This window comes from Sminthopsis crassicaudata, chromosome 3, assembly GCF_048593235.1.
Source record: "Sminthopsis crassicaudata isolate SCR6 chromosome 3, ASM4859323v1, whole genome shotgun sequence".
Lineage (NCBI taxonomy): Eukaryota > Metazoa > Chordata > Mammalia > Dasyuromorphia > Dasyuridae > Sminthopsis > Sminthopsis crassicaudata.
This window is the reverse complement of record NC_133619.1, coordinates 526,896,951-526,920,492: the sequence shown is the minus strand read 5'-3', so window position 1 is coordinate 526,920,492 and position 23,542 is coordinate 526,896,951. Positions and strand designations below refer to the sequence as shown.

General features: G+C 34.3%; 1 protein-coding gene across 1 annotated transcript in view; it reads right to left on the bottom strand.

The window, feature by feature from the left end:
• Positions 1–2,359: 2,359 nt before the first annotated feature.
• The window catches only part of RDX (radixin), a 121,739-nt gene continuing 100,556 nt past the window's right edge, over positions 2,360–23,542 (bottom strand). The window contains exon 15 of the mRNA XM_074304314.1: positions 2,360–2,957. Coding sequence (XP_074160415.1) covers positions 2,921–2,957 — 37 coding nt within the window. The 3' untranslated portion in view covers positions 2,360–2,920. The remainder of the gene's footprint in view (positions 2,958–23,542) is intronic.

The following is a 23,542-nucleotide window of genomic DNA, read 5'->3' as shown; positions in this document are numbered from 1 at the left end:
TCTTTCAGGGAGAAGGAACCCATAATGTTCCAGGGTAGCCCCTCCACGTTAGGTAGGGGTAGCTCTAACAAATGGAATGTTTTCCTTTACACTAGGTTAAATTTGCTACTTCAACCCTTGCCAGAGCAAGTCTAATTTCTCTTCCATAAGAGAATAGGTAACATCCAACTGGGCGCCTACTCTGCTGCTCCCTTTGTCCCTGAAAGCCCCAGAGCACCAGAGACCCATAGTCCCTGTAGCATCTAAGCTATATCATAAAGTCAAATGGAAAACCCACCCAATGCTTACTGCTCAATGACTAACCTCCATCCCCATATAGTCCACTGGCATCCCGGCGGCTTCAGGAGACGTCGAAGGAGGACTCTGGACTGTTCAGCAGAGGCAGACACTCATGAGAAAACCTGGGCCTCATGTCACTTGGAGAGGCACACAGATTGTTAGCAGATGTCTGTATTTGAGCCTCTCTGAAACCTGCCTCCCAATTTCATCACCTAGGGTTTATCATTGCTCCCATGTAGGATGCAAACCTGAAAAGGAGGTTAGATGCCTTCTAGCATAGCTCCATTTATTTTACAGTTTCAGGAACCATTTCTCATTTTGTATTTATAACCCCAGCACCCAACCTAGCACTGGGACTTGTACTGATAAATAGATGTTATTGGCTTGACTAAGACAAAGGACCAATAAAGTGCAATGCTTTGCCTAAGGTTGGCGCCAAATCAGAGTCCTCTTTGATAGGAAGTGATCTAACTAATGAATGATATTCTTCCTTTCTCCTCCACTCAATCCCCCAAATATTTCTAATGAAGGAATAAAGTAGCTGTGGTCTAACAGTTTTGCTTAGAGATTTACATAGACACTTCCATCTGTTTGACATTAAGGAAGCTCTCTGGGTCTTAGTATCCTTACTTTCAAGAAAAGGAGAGGTCAGACTAGATTGTCCTTGAAACACTTCTTGCTCTAAATCCATGATCCCAATGTACACATTATAAATTCTTCTAGAACATGCCATCACTGCATCTTTAAAGAGCATGAGGTAAAAGGCCAAATCAATATTAGAGGTGACATCCCCAAGAACAGACTAAATGATCATCTTTCCTGAATAGTTTGAAGATTTATTTTCTGAATGGCAGAAGGGATGACCCAAACAGCTTTCTAAATAACTTAACTGCTTATTGTGATTACTTTAATATTTAAGAAATGTTTCAAATATTCTAAGTCCAGGCAGTGTAGTATAGTTAAAAAAAAAAGGGGGGGGGGAATTGGATATGGAATCAGAAGAACTGGGTTCAAATCTCATATGACTATAACCTCTTTGGACTTCAGTTTTCTCATAGGGGAAAAAAGTCAGTGGTACAATTTATACTATGCACATAATAAGCCTGTTATTATAAAATCCCTTTAAGTACTACAGTACTATAAGTTACAATAATTAACCTTTTAAAGTTCCCAGTGTACTTTACAAATATTACCTTATTTAACTCTCACAACAACTTCTGGGAGATAAGTGCAACTATTATCCCTATTTTATAGTAGGATTAACTGAAGCATACTGTAAATGACTGCCCAGCGTCCAACGTCTAATAAGTTTCCTAGTCCAGATATAAACTCAGGTCCTCTTGACTTCAGATCCAGTGTTCTAGCCACTAAGCTGCTATTATTTATGCAACATGATGCTCATCATTTTTATGCTAATACTGCCCTTCTTTTAACCATGAATTACTCATTTTGTATGAATAGCACAAAAAAGCACAGTATTGAGAAAATCTTAAATACAAAGCTAGAGCAAGTTACTAAATAACTTGAAATGATGAACACAATCAGCCCCTCTATAATAGCATTTTTAAAAATGCTTGATAAAAATAAAGACCACCAAATAATTGATAAGAAAACAAGTTGGGGGACAATTGTTAATTGACCTGAACAGCATTATCCTTACCACATGAAAAGGCTAATATCCTCTCTGCAAAAAGAAAATTATCTTCCTGAAGCTGTTCCTTCCATGTGAAAGGAAGAACAAGCTTCTGGATCTCAGAGTAGATCATTGAGTGAAAGAAAATTCAATGTCCTAGAAGTTGTGGATCTTTTTCATGGCAAGTCCTCAAATAGCTTGCCTATTACTTGATGAGTTTAGCTTCCACCCCAGGTAATTTAAACCAAGTTGTATAAAAGCAACATCTTTGTCATCACCTTAATTTATGGATTGCACAAAGTATCTGGGAACTACAATGACTTTTTTTCTTGACATCAGAAAAAAATCACAACCTGAGTGGAGCAAGCAAACCCTCTTTCCAGTAAGCAGGACAGTTACATCTGCATTTGAGTCATGTCTGATGAGATGAAAAATAATACTCAGATATAATGTCAGAATATATTTATTGTCTCATTTATTTACACATATACAAACAGCCTGCAGAAAAGAGAATGTTAAGGAGAGCACAGATATACATAAGCATACAGAGCCATACACAACTGACTCCTTCCAAGCCAGAGCTAAATACAAACTATGTACATTTTCTTCAAAACCTGAAAGATCTTTAGAAATTTTATTGTATTTTCTTCCCCACAAGTTGTTCATGCAGAACTTGGAGGATTGACAATAGTTAACTGACCTCATGCTTCAAAAGGGAAGGCAGTCACTTATCAACTAAGGAATGCTAAAAATTGAGTCTGCAGGATGCCATGCAGGGTTCAGAAGTCACAGTTCACCTTCCTAAAGTTTATCCAGGATAACACAATCAAAGATGACCAAAAGGAAGCAAGGTAGACCAAGAAAGGAAAAATCAGCAATCAAGAAAGTGCAGAGAGAGCATCAGTGAGAACCTCGGTTGAAAGCCTCGCCTCTTCCACAGTGCTTTAGCAGTAAGTGGTTCCGCTTACGGAAACCGTATATTCAAAATATTTGATCATTAGAAAGTTTCTATCCTAAGGCTCGCCAGAGATCAGATTCCAGGGACCTGCGCAAAGACAGAAATTGAGCATCAATGTTAGGAAATAAGGAAAAAAACAATGACAGCAAAGAAAATTTCAACATTTTCATGGTAGCAAGCAAAACCCAACATTGGAAATCTCTAACCATGCAGATATTTCTTTAATATTGTTATTAACATGCCTCACAGATACCTGAGACCGAGTTAAGTTCCTAAGGACACACTGAGAGAAGGAATTGCTAAAGACAAATGATATTGGCAGTTAATGTCATTCTGGGAAACGGAGTTGTAACAGAGAGCCTAGACAAAGCTTTTGCTTATTGTACTCTTATCTCCAAATGAGCCAGTATTATTTTGGGGGCTCTGGTGAGAGCCTACCTACCACAATGTCCTATAATTCTATCTTGCCACAAGCAAGAATAGAATTATAATGATGCCAAAACCATGTGTGAGGGCATCATTTCACATTATCCTCCTTAATCAGATGGAAAATGAGGTGGGCTGGCCAAGGGGTAAGAAGGAGGAAAAACAGATGAATAGCCTGAGCAATGCACAGAGATAATAAAAGAACAAAAGGAAGGCCTGAAGTATATTGTGTAGAATCTGTGGTCACCAATAGGGAAATAGGGATCAAGGTTGAGATATTTGTTATTTGCATAGGAGGAGGGAATATTCAGTGATAAAAGCACAGCTCTTCAAAGTATCAACACAGGAAATCAGATGAATTAAGAAATATACACATCAGGAACAAGGGAGAAAACAGAAGGCCTCAAACTAAATTATTCTCATCACTCCACCTAGCTACTGAAACCCATTGTGACTCAAATAGCTCTCAGAAAACAAGACTGATAGCTCTAGTCACCCCAATATCATCCCTGTATTTTAAGCCAAGAAGACTTAAAAAAACCAAAGTTTTTAAGTCTAGAATATTACTGCTATTAATGACTGAACCTTCACCTCATCACCACTTATTTTCTCCTTCACCATTAGGTCTAATTCGGGCCATTTCTCTGTTCAGAGAGCTGAAATTCTATAATATTAAGGCAAGCTGGAAAAGCAGGGAACATAAAGGTCTAGGTCGTGCCTGACCCAGCTAAAATCAGCAGAAAGAAAAGAGGAGAACAAGGGCTAATGGATGATCAAAAGCCTAAAGTGAGAAGGAATGATCAGTGGCACAGAAATGCTGTTACCTCTGCTAGTTATGGAAAAGATAAAGCCACGATCATTGTTGTTTAGTCCCACAGATTCAAAGTCATGACACTATACTGTGAGTCATGGCTACATATTGCACTCCTCTACCTGGCTAGTCCTCCCCTAGCTGGTATCCTTAATCACCATGAACAGAATACCACATTCTAGATCAATGCAAAGTCATCCTCACTGCCCCAGTGACATAAATGAATTCTCTACTGATTCTGGGTGAGAAACATTACAAAGACCAGCAACTTCTCTGTGGCTGTGACATTTCAAGTTGATCTTAGTCCATTCTCAGGTAATTCAATATTTCTTCCTGCCAGTAGATCTTGACTTTAGTAGTGAATCCTGTTAAGAATTTATTTTCCTTACTTTGAGCAATAAATGCAATCAACTGAATTATCCACGTTTCCCCTAAAGAAAACTTTAAATGAAATTTAATTAAAAATTGAATGAAAATTGAAATTTGGAGAGGGTTTGAGGCAAACAGCAATTACCAAGGATCCAGAAAACTTAAAATTTTACTTTGGGGATGATACCAATCAGGAGGTAATACTTAAAGGAGAACCATGTAATTGGATGTATATTGCTGAAATCACTACCATATACTTTAAATTGCAAAAAAATATGATGTTCTAAAGATATTGTTTTGAGAGAAGGTTCTGAAAAAAATCTATAAAAACTTACCTGATTTATTATTTGTGACACTATTTGCAATATTGTATAAGCAGTATATGGAGGAGAAAAAAAAGCAGTGGACTTGAAGCCTGAAAGATCTGAATTTGAATCCATTTCATGTACTTAATGAGATTTTGGGTTTATCTCTTCCCTAAATATTTTCATTGGCTACTTCAGACACAGCAGATTAATCTAAATTGCATCAATAGCTTTCTATAGGCTTTTTCTGTAGAGTAAGAAAAATTCATGTACTCATTTAGATTTTTAAAAGCTTCTTGGGTACTAATAAGCAAGTAGAAGGAACCAAAGTATGCATCCAGACTATAAAACAGATTTTCCCCAGAAATGGAACTCACAAAATGAAAGCAGTCTGGAGTCAGCATTGCACCAAGATATTGGACTGAAACACAAGGAAGCAAGAACTGTTTACATTTGTCATTGTCCTATAATACTTAAAAACAGTTAATTTAGCAATCAATGCTGACAGTATTTGTCACTTCTGACAGTCTTGTTTTCTTAGCAAAGATACTGGAGTGGTTTGGCATTTTCTTCTCCAGATCATTTTATACACAAGAAATTGAGGTAAACAGGATTAGATGACTTATTTAAGGCCATACAGCTAGTGTCTTTGGTCAGATTTGAACTTGGGAAGATGAGTCTTCCTGATTCTAGTTCTAGCACTTTATCCATTGTGTTAATTTTACTAGCCCATAGGAAAGAGCAAACTCTTGAAGAAAGACAAAGTTGTCAAAGAAATCTTGAATTCCAGGAAAAATGTTTGCATCTGACTTGTGTGATGTGTATTTAGTAGACAGGGTTGATGACATTTTCAAATCAATCTCTTCCTAAAGTTAACTTCCATAATTTTTGACTTTTGACCAGCCTTTGAAATTCCATTATTAGAAGCTGGCTAGAATTAGGAATGACTTTAAATCAGGCTTGCAGATAGACTCAAACCCTTACCAGCTCACAAAAATGATTTGCTAGTTTCTAGCATTTCCAGCAACTCTACTGGTCACAATTATAATATACCTGATAGCAATGTGCATCAGTAATTTGATGTTCAATGTCTAATTTATCTTACTAGTTGTATGATCCTGGATAAGTCACTGAACTACTGTTTGCTTTGGTTTCCTCAACTGTAAGATGGGGATAATAACAGCTTCTACTCCCAAGCATTGTGATGAGAATCAAATGAGAAAGTAATTATTAAATGCTTAGCACACTGCTTCACATATAGTAAGTGCTATATAAATTTAAGTCTTTATTATCATCATTATTGTCTGTATTCTTCATTTTATTTTTCTTCAGATGCTAGTCATACAAGCCTCATAGTAACTTGCATAATTTCTATATTATTCACTGGTTTTGGGGTTTAGATAGGTTTGGTAAACTGCCATATTTTGCAAACAAATTCTTTTACCAGGAAGTCAAGCATATATTGAATCTTCTCTTTTTCTTCCCCCTAGAATACATGCATATAGCACAGTTATTAAGCATCATCATTCTGCCTGTTAATGTTAAAAAATAAATACTGTTTAATTTCTCCAGGGAAACGAAAACTCTAAGTGGGGGAAAAAAAAAAAAAAGACAGTATCCAGAAATTCTATTTCTCCAAGACAGTTTGAAAATGTTGATGTTGGAGTTAGGTATCTGTTCTACCAAGTATAACAGGGTGTAACAGATTTTTCTGTTCTATAAAGGCCATTCTAACACTGAAGGCCAAGGAACAAACTGAGGAGAATGAATGAAAGCCTTCTGTAGAAAATGTTTTCCCTGTGGCCATACTGGCATTACATGGGGTTAAGTCTCTATTATAGTGTCACTTCTTTCAAATCTTACTTTTCCTGCCTCCCCCTCACTAATTATCTACAGTAGGGTCACCAACCCTACTCCTACTTTGTTTTAAAGCTTTAATAGAAATGCTGGAAATTCATGATTATCACTAATATTGTGTGGAAAAAAAAAAAAAAACAAAACAGCAAAAGTGAAACCTGTGTTTATACCTAGTGCAAATGAAGTCTGTCATAATTTATAACCAAGAGAAAGATGGATGAATTTATTACTGAGCAATTAAAAACATAGGTGTTTTATATACAGACATTATTGCAAAAGTTCATTTGCAAGTTGATATTTTAAATGCAGGAATATATTTTTAGAAAGACAATTTTATACAGGGTAGCTAGGTTCTACAACAATCCACGTAAGTCTGTAGGAAATATGTCTGAAATATGAATTTGGACTAAAAAGCAGAAAACTTTTTAATACTATTTAAAGCTCTCAAACTGAATAAAAACCCATGCTTAAAATTTTTCATAAACACTTATTCTTTGAAATCAGACAGGCATAAGGAAAGATAAAATAATAAATGGAGGGTTTTGAGGAAACTAAAAAGGCAATTTCTTGAATTTGTAAGGCCTTTTATGGTAAGAGACATACTGTGTCCAATTTCATTTCAAAATTTAGTTTTCCTTTTCCTTCACAATATATCCCTAGCATTTAAAAAATTATAATAATGAGAATTACATAATGCTATAAGATTCGCAAAACTCTTTACACACTTTCTCTCATTTTATCCTACAGTAGCCTGGAGTGGCAGCTAAGAAAAGTGAGCCTGAAAGAGTTCAAGATCACACAGTTAATAAGTATCTTAGACTGGCTCCTAACTTCAATGTTTTCTTGAATTCAGGTCTGACACTTTATCCACAGCTTAGGGTTTTTTGTTTTTGTTTTTTAACCTTTATAAGCCAAAATTGGGGTAAGACTATTTCTGGGTAACAAATGGAACAAAGAGAAGGAGAAAGAAGGAAGAAACTATTATAAGGAAATAGAACCAGAGTTGGAAGAGAGATGGAAGAAGGGAGTGAAAGAAGAAATATTTAAAATGTGATAAGGGGAATACTTGATGTGGAAGTAAATGAGATGTGACTAATGAAAAACAAGCAAACAAGTAAATGGAAAAGGACACATTTATGATTCTTCCTAGAAAGAAGAATGTTGTGGAGAATTCGGGTGGGACAGTTGCCCACAGGAGCCACCAGGTGGTGCCAAGAGTAACAATTTCAGTGTCTGGAATGAATTTGTAATTCTTAGAATAGGGCTGTATGTGCTGTGAGTGTGAGGGTGAGAATGAGAGTGTGTGTATAGGTATATTTGCAAAGGGCACAACCACCTACTCAAGTATGCAAGATATGTACATCTCAGTTCTTATATTTGTCAAACTGTAGGTTAGTAAGTAAAGAGAGGCTAAAAGTAAATTTGCATTCGTAAGTCCTTGAAAGACAATTTTTTGGAGGGAATTTGTCCATTAGAAATGCTATAAAAGGTGTACCTATTGTAAGAGTTATTCTTGGACACTGTCATAAGGATATAAAAGATTTTAGGGAAAACTTTCTTGTGGAAAAATCAATGGCTACAACTAAAAAAGTAGATAAAAGCAAAATACAACTATGTAATATTCCCACATTAGTTAATACTAGTGTTCTTTTTAGTCTGCAGGGGAAGGGAAAGGGAAGAGTAAAGAAGTATTTATTAAATACCTTCTATGTACCAGCCTTGTGCTAAGTATTTTATGATTACTAACTTGTTTAATAATATGTGCAAATATTATGACTGAAAAGGCACAAAAGTGAGACATGGAACTGTAAGTACACCAGTATGGCTATGGGAGTTGAACATACAAGGATTAGAAAGGGAGGAAGAGGTCAAGTTACAAAGACTAGGAAAAGGACATTCAAATGAATCATGTAGGACTTTAAAAAGCCAAAGGAAGGAAGTGGGGTGAAAAGGAAGGTGACAGTCAGATCTATGCCATAAAGTGATTTAGGAAAATCACTATGGCATCTATGTGGAAGATAGGAAGAAACTACTAGAATGACTTACAAATAACTGGTAATAGGAGACTGGAAGACAGAAAAGGAAACAATCTGGACAAATAGATTTGGAAATCATCTGCATAGTAATAACTGAAATCATGAAAGCTGAAAGGATCATTCAGCATAAGATAATATAGGAAGAGAGGAATATAGTAAAAGAATATAGAAAGAAAAAAGAGTCCTGATCAGAATTTTAGGAGACTCCCAGTTAATGGGGGTGACATTAAATAGAGAGGAAAAACTCAAGGCAGAACCAGAAAGAAAAGACTATACAGCAAGAGAAGATGGTAAATTGTGTCAAATGCTGCAAAGAAGTGATGAGAATAGGAAAAAGGCCACTAGATTTGGCAAGTAAGAATTCATTGGTAACTCTGGGGAAAGCAATGTCATTAGGTTAGTTTTCCTTTTTTTCCCCTAAATCTCTTAGTGAATGAGAAAACTAGTAAACTTTAATGAATACTTAGTTATCATATCTAATTTTTGAAAGTCAGTTTAATATTCTCTTTGTAAATGCATTTTCTTTATTGGCTAATTATACATTCATATTTCAAGCTTTAGTTCCCAGATTTTGAATGTAGAGTAATACCTAGTAATTGGGGCTGAACTATACAATCTTTAAATTCTCTTCTAGCTCAGATTCTCTAACTCTATGACTACATTCTTGGGATGAGAAGACGAATAGGATAACATATTAAAGAACACTGAATTCTTCCAAATCAAGAGAAATATAATTCATGCTATCAAAATTTGGTTGTTTGAAGTAGAAGTTATATTCAACCAAACCCAATCACTACATCACTATATGTAAACATTGCCATTTGACAAATAAATTTAAATGCCATTGCAAGACATTTATCTTTTGAACCCTGGATGGATTTTTTCCCTTTTAATCTGCTCTTTAAGTTAGATATTTGCTTATTACACAGGATAGAGGTAATGTAAAATATCTCTTACTTTTAATATATGATTTAGCATATAGCTTTTAAACAACTAAATCTGCCTTTCTTAAATAAAAAAAATTGATTATAGATAAATTAGATGAGCAATTTGTTTTAATAATAAATACTAGCTTGGGACAGTATTTTTGCTATAGATTTTTAAAAAATAATCTTTATGATCTGTTCAATACTTGGTATGCAGACCATGCAAAATTAGCCAACAAGGTAAATACGGTGACATCAAGTATATATGTATATAATTTTGTTTCACTCGGTGAAGGGGAAACGATATAAATCAAAGTAGGATGCTACACAATCATGTATATTTACTAAGGAAAGATACACTTCTTAGGAGTACTTGTAAAATCCCTGGTAGTCCTTCAAAATATTGTCAGAGTCTCTTAAGTTATCTTCTAGTGTTCACAATGAGTAACTGAGGGATATAATCTCAGTTCTTTGGTAGCAAAATTTTCAGATACTCAAGAATTCTCCACAGTGAAGAGAAGCTTCATATGTACTTTTGTACCAGTCGGGCAAAAATTGCCTTTCTGTATTCTTACATGGAGTTTTGGACATTTGCTTTCCTATCTTCTCTGGATACTGTCTTGTTAGAGAATGGGGCATATTTACCCCTGAAAAGATAGAGGTGAGAAGCTGTACCTACCAAACTGGGAAGCCTGATTGAATCTCTATGAAAACATAGTTAAACAGCCCATATAATCTTAGCATGTAATGGAAAAGATGAAGTTCTAATTTCAAAGCCATTTAAACCTCATAATGTCACTCATAATGAAGATGAGTATGTATCCAGAAAGTTAAGGAAAGGCATTCAGTTCAAATACGATTGCTTTGGGTGAGAAACAGCAAAGGTAATGAAAAAGGGTGGGGATCATTAATTTCTAAAGACTTTTTTTTCTATTTGATTTTATAATCATACTTGTACCTGCTTGGTTAATTCCTTGACATTAAGGAATTAATGACGCCCATTAAAACAAATGGCATTCAGCAAAAAGGAATTTGAAATGCTTTTTTTTTTTTTTTACTGAATTTTTTCCTTAGTCTGCACAATACAGATGAATAAAACCTTTCTATATATTCTTAAGTCACATTCAGAGAAGTTATGATTTATACAATAAAAGAGAGCGATAGGAGATAGACAATGGAAAGTATTATTTTTGAAATACATTCCTCAAGATTCTTCCCCTCTTCTCTTTTTTCTAGGGTTGACACTTCCATGGGGAGTTGGTAGGAAGAGTATATTCTCTTGATCAACAACACCAGACCTGTACTTTTTCATTAAAAAAAAAAATTGCTTTATTTTCCTTTGTAAGACTCTCTGAAGGTAAATAAGGAGGGAGCAATGACATCTAATATATTTTGTAACAAGAAAAAAGACATTCTTTGAAGTAGTCTATCATTGCAAATCAGACAAGGAGTATAAAGGTAAAAGAACAGAACTCCAAGCAGTATTATGTAGTACCTGGGTTTACTTTGTTAACATTATATAAGATCTATAAAAATTATAATTTCTGAGAAGATATTGAAGCCCTCTAATCCTTTCAAATAGAGACAAAAATTTCTTCCATCAATAAACCAGAAAAGCCTAGCCTGTGTTAGAGAAAATCTCATGAAAGGTACTTGCAAAATGGCTCCATGGAACCACCCCACAGTATAGAAGAGACCTAGAGAAACTTTCCAAACTCTTTTACAGCCCAAGAAAACATTAATTTACACTAGCCTACTTCCTAAATTAATTAAGTTCAAGATACACCCTGAAAATAAAGGGTAGGAATAGAGACTGAAAGATAAAAGTAAAGCCAGAACCACAATTGCCATTGTAGGTAATGGGAAAGGTATTGTGGGATTCTATAGGCAATCAAAAAAAAAAAAATCAAATTAGTTTGAATGCTATTGCTAAGTGGGAGCACAACTGCATATAGAATCTGCATTGCAAAGCAATAATTCAGTGCCAACTCGAGAAGGTATGTTCTTTATGTATGGATCTAGTATAAGCAACATGGTGTAGACATAGTGAAGAAAATGGCCATTCTTGGGATCAGGAAGATGATTCAGGTTGAGATATATATATAATCATGAATGAATCAGTTAATCTTTCAGTTTCCTTTCAACTTTAGAATTGTAGGACTTTCCTCACTGGTAACTCTCCATACTCATGAAATCATAGGGGAAAGAAAAATAACATCTTACCTTTCAAAAACAGAACATAGAATACAATAATTAAATATAAAGATTATGTTAAACTAGAAGTTGCTAGGATCTCAGGGAATACAAGAATTCAAAATTATCTTTCATCAGTTAGAGAAATTGTCACTCAAAAATTGACAAGCTTTGGTGGAAACAACTGTAAGGCAATGCAAACCAAGAAGAAAAATTACTATTCAGAAGGGAACAAAGATGTAAAATAACTCATTAAGTACAAGATATCACAGGTCTAATAATAGACATCATAGTAAAAAGCAAAAGGTAAAGGAAAATCAGTCTTAACAATAAAATTTATTTAAAAAATAAGGAAGGACAGAATTAAGAATAGAATATTTTAAAAAGATAAAATTCAAGAACCACACTAGTTTAGGGCACTAGGGAAAATCAGTTAAAAGAACCTAAATTGCTGGAATATATGACTCAAGGGAAAAAAAATGGCAAGATTTAGGAATCTTTTTTAATCTAATGAAGGTTGATCTCTAGTGTATAAAGGTCATATGCTGGCTTCCCCAATTCCAATAAGAATAAGGGAAAAATGAGCCTCATTTGTAGCAATAGAAATTTCGATTGGACATTTCTTTCTAGTAATTCACTGTAGTGAAAACTTTTGGAGGTTAAACTTGTATAATCGTGGAAATTATTAAAGCTCTAAGAGCTATAAAAGAAGAACTTGCTTGGTTCTAGCTTCAGTTCTGCTAGCCCAGAACTCATGGAAAAGGTTGCCAAAAGAAATTATAGAGTGTTTTCCTCTATCTTTAAGAATGATATTTAAACATCTGGTTCTAGGTGACTTACTTGAAGGTCTGTTCTGAACTGGCTGAGAAAACAATCTTGATAAAATGGTGTATATGTCAGAAACTGCTGTAGTTACCTTGAGTAAGGTAGATCATTTACAGCCTAAAGGTTCATTTTCACCACAACCAGGAAATTCTTTAATCTAGAAAATAGACATTCTAACACTTCAAGGGCATTTGCTCAGTTTCACAAGAATAATCCTAACGTTTAGTTTCTTTTTTTAACTGGAGGTATGTATCTATGTCTCTTTTCTCTGCAACTGAGACAATTTTAAGTCTTATTATTTTAAATGTTCAGAAGAGCACTTTAACTTCTCCCCACTTTAAGCAAGTTTGAAAGTCCACAAAATCCCAAAGAGGAATTGTGCAAAGCATTTTTACTGTTAATAGTTGTTTTGATAAAGTACTTTATAATAGCTAAGTGTTTTACCAATTAGTTATAGTTATTAATTATATCGTAAAATCAAACAGAGAAAGATAGCATTAGAAATGAAAAGACCAAAAGACAACAAAACCTCTCCCCAACATTCCCAATACTGCTATATTCAGAAAATCAACTGTGATGTATGTACTTCAGCATAGGGTTTTCATTTAAGTTAGTTCTTTGCTTTTCAAATTAGTGAGTATAATTTTTAATTTTTCAAAGAATGATCATGTGAATCCTAGAAACAATTCAGTTCAATTCACTCATTTTAACAATAAAGGACTTGGGACTCAAGAGGTCATGTCTTGTTTAAAATTGTTAGCTAGCTCTCCTAACTCAAACCAAGATCTCTCATCTCCTAGTTCAAACCTCTTTTCCGTTATATGATGTACAAATTTTAGCAGGGAAGACACAATTGATACATTAAAAAAAACTTAAATCCAGATAATTCAAGGCCCAAACATAGAATCATAAAGATTTAAGCACATTCCAAACAAATGTTGAGAGTATAAAGTATTTGGGAATCCATCTACCAAAGAAAAGTCAGGAATTATATGAACAAAATTACAAGGCACTTGCCACAAAAATAAAGTCAGATTTAAATAATTGGAAATACATTCAGTGCTCGTGGATAGGCCGAGCGAATATAATAAAGATGACAATACTCCCCAAACTAATCTATTTATTTAGTGCTATACCAATCAGACTCCCAAGAAACTATTTCAATGACCTAGAAAAAATAACAACAAAGTTCATATGGAAGAATAAAAGGTCGAGAATTTCAAGGGAATTAATGAAAAAAAAAAAAAGTCAGAGGAAGGTGGTCTAAGTGTACCTGATCTAAAGCTATATTATATAGCAGCAGTCACCAAAACCATTTGGTATTGGCTAAGAAATAGAACAGTAGATCAGTGGAACAGATTAGATACAAAGGACAAAAAAGGACTATAGCAATCTAGTGTTTGATAAACCCAAAGATACCAACATTAGGGATAAAAATTCATTATTTGAAAAAAACTGTTGGGAAAACTGGAAATTAGTATGCCAGAAATTAGATATGGACCCACACTTAACACCATATACCAAGATAAGATCAAAATGGGTCCATGATTTAGGCATAAAGAATGAGATCATAGATTAGAGGAACAGAGGATAGTCTACCTCTCAGACCTGTGGAAGAGGAAGGAATTTATGACTAGAGAAGAACTAGAAATCATTATTGATCACAAAATAGAAGATTTTGATTACATCAAACTAAAAAGTTTATGTATAAACAATACGAATGCAAACAAGATTAGAAGGGAAATAACAAATTGGGAAAATATTTTTACAGTTAAATGTTCTGATAAAGGTACCATTTCCAAAATATATAGAGAATTGATCTTAATTTATAAGAAATCAAACCATTCTCCAATTGATAAATGGTCAAAGGATATGAACAGACAATTCTCAGATAATGAAATTGAAACTATATCCACTCATATGAAAGAGTGTTCCAAATCACTACTGATCAGAGAAATGCAAATTAAGACAACTCTGAGATACTAGTACACACCTGTCAGATTGGTTAAGATGACAGGAACAAATAATGATAAATGTTGGAGGGGATGTGGGAAAACTGGGACACTAATACATTGCTGGTGGAGTTGTGAAAGAATCCGGCCATTCTGGAGAGCAATTTGGAACTATGCCCCAAAAGTTATCAAACTGTGCATACCCTTTGATCCAGCCGTACTACTACTGGGATTATATCTCAAAGAAATACTAAAGAGGGGAAAGGGACATGTGTGTGCCAAAATGTTTATAGGAGCTCTTTTCATAGTGGCTAGAAACTGGAAGATGAATGGATGTCCATCAGTTGGAGAATGGTTGGGTAAATTATGGTATATGAATGTTATGGAATATTATTGCTCTGTAAGAAATGACCAGCAGGATGAATTCAGAGAGGCTTGGAGAGACTTACATGAACTGATGCTGAGTGAAATGAGCAGAGCAAGAAGATCGCTGTACACTTCAATGCTGTATGAAGATGTATTCTGATGGAAGTGGATATCTTCAACATAAAGAAGATCCAACTCACTTCCAGCTGATCACTGATGGACAGAGGCAACTACACCCAGAGAAGGAACACTGGGAATTTAATGTAAAATATTAGCACTACTGTCTATCTACTCAGGTTACTTATACCTTCGGAAACCAATACTTAACGTGCAACAAGAAAATTGGATTTACACACATATATTGTATCTAGATTATACTATAACACATGTAAAATGTATGGGATTGCCTGTCATCTAGGGAAGGGAGTAGAGGGAGGGAGGGGAAAATTTGGAAAAATGAATACAAGAGATAATGTTATAAAAAAATTACTCATGCATATATACTGTCAAAAAATTTATAATTATAAAATTAATTAAAAAAAGAGTAAAAAAAAAAAAGATTTAAGTAGGAAGATCTTAAGAGAACATGTAACCAAATTGACTCATTTGAAAGATGAGGATGTGATTCAGAACAGAATTTTACTATAATTCTCTCTACATATTTTAGATAAAAAAATTATTGGCCTAAATGATCTAAAAAACTGCTCCAGTCAGTTAGTAAGCCTTTATCAAGTACTTATTACATGCCAAGCACTGTGCTCAGTGCTGAGAGTACAAAGAAAGGCAAAAACCGTATCTGCCTTCAAGAAGCTAACATTCTAATGGGAGAAACCATATACATTTAACTAGGTACATACAAAATACACAAGAATTGAGAAAGAAGGAATTTTTAGAAAAAAAGACAGCAGCATCAAAACAGAGGATGTACAGAATATCAGAAAAGGTTCCTTGAAAAGAGTAGTTTTTGAGCTTAATCTTCAACACGAGGAAACTGGAAGCAGGTGGGAGCTGGGACAGGATTCCAGGCATAAGGGACACAGTGTTAAGGAAGAAAGAGAATAAAGTGTTATGTGGAAAGATCAGCATGTGGCCAATGGAGCTAGATTAGAGAATACACATGAAGGGCAATAAAGTATAAGAAAGAATAGAAAGATAGGAAGAAAACAGGTTGTGAAGAGATTAACATACCAGAATTTCATATTTGACCTTGGAGGTGGAAGCCACTGGTTTAATGAGGACAATATCTGATCTGTGCTTTAGGAAAATCACTTTGGCAACAGAATGAAGAATGGATTGAAACGGGGAAGAGATTTGAGCGAGGCAGCAAGAACAATTAAATTAACTGCAAGAGAATAATAACCAAACTAATTGTGGTATATAACCATGATGAAATATTTCTATGGTGTAAGAAAGGCCCAATATGATGAATACAACGAAGCATGGAAAGACATGAACTGGTATACAGTGAAGTATATATAGCCATGTAAACAAGATACAAAATGACAATAGAGATGGAAAAAACTACCAGGACAAAATAACCCAAAGTAAGTGATGCAAAATTTCAAAGAATGAGTATTGGCTTATAAGAACTTTAAGAAGGGCCTGCCCCAGTTTCTTTACTGAGACAGCATTCCATGGATGTGAATATTTTCATATATCTTAAGGTGTTTTTTTTGGGAGGGGGCAGAGTAGGGGATATATTATGAACTTTTGTTGATTTTCCCTCTTTTTTTTTTTTTAACGGTTAGTTTTTTGGGAAGTGATAAAAATTTAGGTGATGTAAAAATTTTAAAAATCAATAATTTTTTTTTTAAAGCTTATTGCAAATGACTAAGCAAGAAGTTTTGAGAACTTGAACTAATGTGGTGACTATGTGAGTAGAGAGGAGATGTATAGATGAGACAAAATGTGGCAACAGACTGGATATGTGCAGTGAGTTAGAATAAAGACTTGAGTTTTGACACTGAGTTTGCAAATCTAGGTGACTTTTTTGTAGAACTGTTTACTGACCTAAAAGATACTAGTTAGTTTTCAAAAACCTATTAATATAACATTTCCAACAATACCATCACAATTCCTCATATTTCTAAGTCTCTTTAAAGTTTACAAGTACTTTCCTTACAACCTTGTGAGAATAATAGCACAATTATTAATTATCCTCATTTAACAAAGGAGTAAACAGACTCAGAGAAGTTAAAGGACTTGTCTATAATCATAAATGGCATTAACTGGGATTTTAATTCAGATCTGATTCCAAATGAATAAAAATATATATTTTCTCCAAAAATGTTGAAATATTTATAAAATACATACACCTGGTCATTAACACTTCTTAGCTGGCTTAGGATGGTTTTTACATAAATAAACCAAAAGGCTGAGATTATCTCAGCTTTCTTTCCCTTTTATCTGCTATTTGGATATGAAGCTATTCTTTATACAATCCTACCAAAATAGGACACAGGCAATTAACTAGTCTGACAGAGGAATATGTTGTACTCACTTGTGATTGACATTAATTTTTTTTTTGTAGCAACAAAGTGATTTTTAGCTAGACATGGAAAATGGCTTATTATTAATGACTTTAAATAAATCTACTAGCACTTAATTTAGAAAACAAAAGAAAAACTTCCCAAGTAGCTAATATTAAATTCAGCTTGATTGGTTTATTGCTTATGGATTATTATTTCTTTCCTCCAAAATTTATAAATAAAAATTTAGCATAATTGAAAAAGTCTAACACTACAAATTAAAAAGGGCTTTATTAACAGATAGTAGTATAATTGTTGCAAATTATAAAGTCTATTTATAAAGGTATAGTTCTTCGAGGGTATTAAGAAATAGGGATTGAACCTATGATTTCACTGACTTTTGGAATTCTTAGATAAAGCAAATTCCTTCTTCCAATGCAATTCAGCACCTTCTCTGCAACTTACTCAATCGTAGAGGGTTTCCAACGACACTGAATGGTTGAAGTGACTTGCCAAGGTCACAATGCCAGTAAGTATCAGGAATAAAACCTTTTCTACATTCTGGGCAAGATCTATACCTATTATACAATATTACATCTCAATCTTCCAATGAAATACTGTGATACATAAAGAAAATAGGAGTTTTATAACAGTTTCAAAATGCACTCCTAAGGCTATTGGAAGAAAATGAAGCTAAATACACTAAAAAAAAAACCAACAACAATTAAATGCTTACTTTTTGGTAAGCATTTAATGGTCCCTCCCAAAGACTTCTAGATAATGTTCCAAAGGACATGGCAAGCATGCCAATGAATAGGTTAAAAACACAATAATGTTCTTAGCTTCTTAAATTTACAAATTTGAAAAAAAAAAAAAAAAAAAGTTTTTTGGTTTTTCTGGTATCAGGACAATGGCATGCTAGGTGTTTGCTGTCATCTACCAAAATGCCAAATGAGGCAAAAGAAAATTTTGAAAAGGTTACATGTACTTTAAAAGACTCTAATTTCCTCCATGTGAGCATTCCCCTCCACAGATAAAAGCGGCAGCCCTCTCCCCTCCAATTCATATGAAATAGTTGCTACATCTAAAAACTCACTTGAGGGCAAAATTTCTGGGAATGAATTTACAATAAAATGAGATGATATTTATAGAGTGCTTTAACAAACTTCAAAGCATCACATAAATGCTGGCTATTATTTATTTATTGCTGACATAACTGTGCTGATCCCTAGAAAAGAGTCATGGGATCAAAAACCTAGACCAAGAGTGACCCAGTGATTTCTGTAAGGTTATTTAGGTATACTACATGGCAGAAATGGATTCAAATTCAGATCTTGTGTTTACCCAGTTTAGTGTTCCTTTTTGCACAATGCCCCTTTTTTAGTCCTCTATTAAGTTTTGCTAGAGTGGGAGAATCTCCCAGAACTTGTGTTACCAGCATAGCCTTAGAGAACTCAGAATCACTTCCACATTACATCCATGAGGCATAAAAGTAGGGCTTTAGTGGAGGTGCCCTAAATTGATGTGTCAATTATCATTTAGTAACACAGATGTTTTCATAGAATTATTATCAATAATAATTTATTATTATTAAATCTTTTAAGATTTAAAAGTTTGAAAAGCACAAAGCATCATCTAGTTCAAACACCTGTTTTGTGTCATAAGATTCCATAAATAATAGATTTAGAGTGAGAAGAGACCTGAGACATCATCTAGTCCAATGCTCTCGTTTAATGAGAAAACAGACAGCACTTAAGTTATTTGCTATGAGTCATATAGCTAAGTTTCTGAGGCAGAATTTGAACTCTAGTCTTCCTGACTTCGTCTAACATTCTACTCATATTAATGATGATTCAAATGATTCTCAGAGAAATTCAATGATTTGTTCAAGGTTACACACTTGGAAAGTGCATGGAATGAGAAAGAAAACAAAAGTCTCCTTCTCCTATGTTAGTAATCTTTCCAGCATACAACTTGCCTTTTCTTCTTCTGTATGTCTATTGGATAAGAGAGGGGGAAAAACCTTATCTAAATAGAAACTACTAACTTAGAAAATCTTTTGAAATTGTTTCCAATAATAAACTATTTCTCAAAGACTGAAGCTTTTCAATTCTCTTATCTACATCCAAAAAACAGCAGCTCAAGATGGAAAAAAAAAAATTGGTTCCTACCTATAAATATCATATCCATTAAAGGAAAAGAGAGATTTATTCCTAGTTTTGCTTGGGCATTAATTAATTCTAAGAATTTTAGTACCAAATGAACCTCTTTTTTAAAGATGCGAAATTACTTCCTCCCTCTACATATATACAAGTTCTTCAGGTACGCATATTTAACAGAATTCTCTTAAAACTTAAAGCCATACTGGAATATAGCTGGGTTTGAATCCCAGCTCATTTAGATGTATTTTCCTCATTTACAAAATAAGGACAATAGCACTGTCCACTTATGCTGCAGTAAGAATGAATTAAAGTTTCTATAACTTCCCCCCCCAAATGAATGGCAGGCAGTGGTTTTATTAATGTTCTTACCAATGCAAATATTTTCTCTGTTCATCAACCACTTGCCTTCAAAAAGTTTAGATTTCTTCAAAGACTGCAAAATGTCAGATAACGCTTCTCTAGAACTACAAGAAACTCAAATTGGTTATAACTAAACATCAATTTTAAAACAAGAAAATAAGTAAACTACTATTATTTGACCACTTATGGGATAGAAAAATAATATCAAATACTTTTCAGAAAGTATTTTTAAAGGCAAAACATAATAATTTTAAAGTCAATGTTTAATCTTTAAATGCAAAAAACCTTTTTTTTTTTTTTTTTTTTTTTTTTTTTTTTTTTTTTTTGCTTCAAATTTGGCAGGCTATGGAATCAACCACTTGAAATTTGGAAATGTCTAAGACGCAGCCCTAAGTTATAAAAAAGACAAGCTCTGCCCTTTTTTTTTTGGCTCAAAAATTCATTGGTGTAGAGAATTTCCAGGGAAGAAATTTTTTTCTACTAATGCAGATTATTTAAAGGGTGAAGTGTTTTATCCTCGCTCATATAGCCAATATGTGTCAGAGGTAGGACAAGGGTTTAGATCTTCTTATTTTAAGGCATATACTCTGTCCATTGTATCATGCTGCCCTTCTAGATTCGCCTACCATCCTAACTTGTGACCACTTGACAGCTAACATGTTAGATATTTTATTGTATAAAACTATCTAAGTTAAAAAAAAAAAAAATCACTACAATGTGATAATGAAACCAGGAGTTACCTCACCCTTTGAAAAAGTCAAGTCTTAATTACATGTGGCTGTTAACTTCAGAAAAGACCAAGGGAAAATTGGAAAAACTGAATGGCTCAAAGTTAAGTCTCAATGCCCAAATGAGAGGCAGAGAAAAGGACAAAAACAGAAAAGAAAGCTGAGAGGAAGGGAACTTTTCCTAGGAAATTTTGCTATATATCCAAAATGGCCTCAAAGAAGATATAATTCCTTAATTTCCTACATTTTGTTGAAATAGGAAATTATAATGAGAAAACTGCATTTACTAATGCAGGTTAGCACCTTCTCTGCACCTTAAGACCTACCAGGAATAATAAGAAATTAAATGATTTGCCCAGGGTCACACAGAAAGTGTCAGAAGTAGGGCCCAAATCCATGTTTTCTTTAACATGTGTTCTTTGAAAAAATCTTGAATTTCTTCTCTCACTATATTCAAATGTATCTGTAATCTCCAATGCTAGAGATTACAACCCATCTGTGCCTACCCATCCTATACAACTTGCCCCTATCATTCCATAGATTCACAAGAAATCTACTCAATGAACTTGGAACTCTTCCTCCTCACTTTGCCATATCATTTTACAAACACAAGTACATGAAATTTGCTTCTACCACTTGGTCCATATTCTATCTCACACACACACACACACACACACACACACACACACACACACACACACACACATCTTTATAATTCTCTAACATACTGCTGTCTGCTCACACCCACAACATATCTTTCCATAGCTCTTTGGTTGATCAATTTTAATTCTCCAGAAACCTCAGTGTTTCATGATTTAGAATCATATATTACCTGAAGAATTTTATGATTAAAAGGATAGCGTCTTTAATAGGTCACGTGAGAAAAAAAATGGGCAGACCAGAAATTTATCACTATGGCCTCTCAAACCTCTCCAAAACAGAAACTGTGCACCCAAGATAAAGTAACTTCAACTGTTTCCATAGTTGAGGGCATCCAGAATCCAAAAGATTTAAAATAGACCCTCCAAAACCTAAAAAGTGATGCTTACTGAACTTGAGAACCCTCAGCACCTCTCTCCAACCTCCTATGCTACCAGAAGTGAGATTACAATTAGTAAACCTAAGCTAACATCAAAATGGTGTAAAATGATGATCAGGATGATCTCAGAAAAACCTGAAAAGGCCAGTGAAATATACTATGTACAATGTAATAGCAAAGTTGTGGAATGACCAGCTGTGAATGACTTTGAAATTCTCAACAATACAATGATCCATGACTACTCTGAAAGATTTGTAATGAAAAATTCTAAATTAATTGTGTCCAAATACAGATTGAAGCATATTAAAAAAAAAAAAAAAAACAAACCAAAAAAACTCTTTCTTCAGGGTGGTAGGGTTTTTTTATGTTTTGGGGAGAGGAGATCTATGTTTTCTTTCACAACTTTTATGGAAATGTTTTGCATACCTTCATTACATTGCCTTCATAAAAGGCAGGGTGAAGTAAGGAAGAAGAGAAAAAATCTGGAACTCAAAAGTTTTAAAAACAAAAGTAAAAAATTGTTTTACAGTAACGAGGAAATAAAAAAAAACATTACCCCTAAAAATCAACTCCTCATTTCTTTTTCTACTGCTGTGAAGATCTTAGCTCTGGGCTAGGGAAATGAGCTCAAACCTCATCAGACAAGGCTTGGTCACAGTCCTTCAGGACAAAAGTTTTCTGGAAGCTTCATGAAGCACCAAAGCTACTAAGCAATCATAGGGATAGGAGTGTGTGTGTGTGTGTGTGTGTGTGTGTGTGTGTGTGTGTGTGTGTGTGTGTGTGTGAGAGAGAGAGAGAGAGAGAGAGAGAGAGAGAGAGAGAGAGAGAGAGAGAGAGAGAGAGAGAGAGAGAGAGAGAGAGAGAGAGAGAGAGAGAGAGAGAGAGAAGGAGGGAGGGAGGGAGGGAGGGAAGGAGGGAGGGAGGGAGGGAAGGAGGGAAGGAGGGGGAGAGAGAGAGAGAGAGAGGGAGAGAACAAGGGAGGCAATGTAACTCTACACCAAACCTGAGGGCAACAGTACAGCATGAAGGCCAATTATGACCATTCCAAAAGTCGGTACAGGCAGAGATCTAGGCTGGTGAATCCCCAATGTGGAAAAACTCTGAAATCCAGCTCCCAAGAAAAGAACAATCAGAAGGAAGGGAGTCAGGAAGTAAGTCAGGAAAATAATAATTCTGTTTTGGAGAGGTTTGAGAGGTCATAGTGATAAATTTCTGGTCTGCCCATTTTTTTTTTCTCACGTGACCTATTAAAGACGCTATCCTTTTAATCATAAAATTCTTCAGGTAAAATAATATGGGGGTAATGGCAAAACTGAAAGTAACCAAAGATTTCAGGAAAAAGAAATCTAAAATATCTTAAACATAAACAATTAATCAAGAAAAAAACAGTAACACAGAAGGAGATATGGCCTCCAGTTCTAGTAAAGGAGTTCAGACATCTATGAATAAATATTGTAAAATAAGGGGAAATGATCCAACACTTGATGACCCAGAGGACCCAGTTGAAGTTCAGAACATGGAACCACAATACACTTTCCTGAATTGCTTAAAAGAAAAAATGAAAATTATGAGAGCATAACGTATGTCCTATACAACATAAATAATACACTAAATAGAAAAAGTTGAATCTATAAAGAGTTTCACTAATGAAAGAAAAGAGAACGGATTGGGAATGCAAATACAGAGAAGTGAAAAACAACTTAGAAGAGAATACTAATAACTAATAATAAATTAAAAGAACATATGCTTATTATACAAGTAAAACCATATTGGAGATAGAATGTATAAAGACAACCTAAGGATCATAGATCTTCCAGAAGAACATGACAGGACAAAAAAATCTTAATAT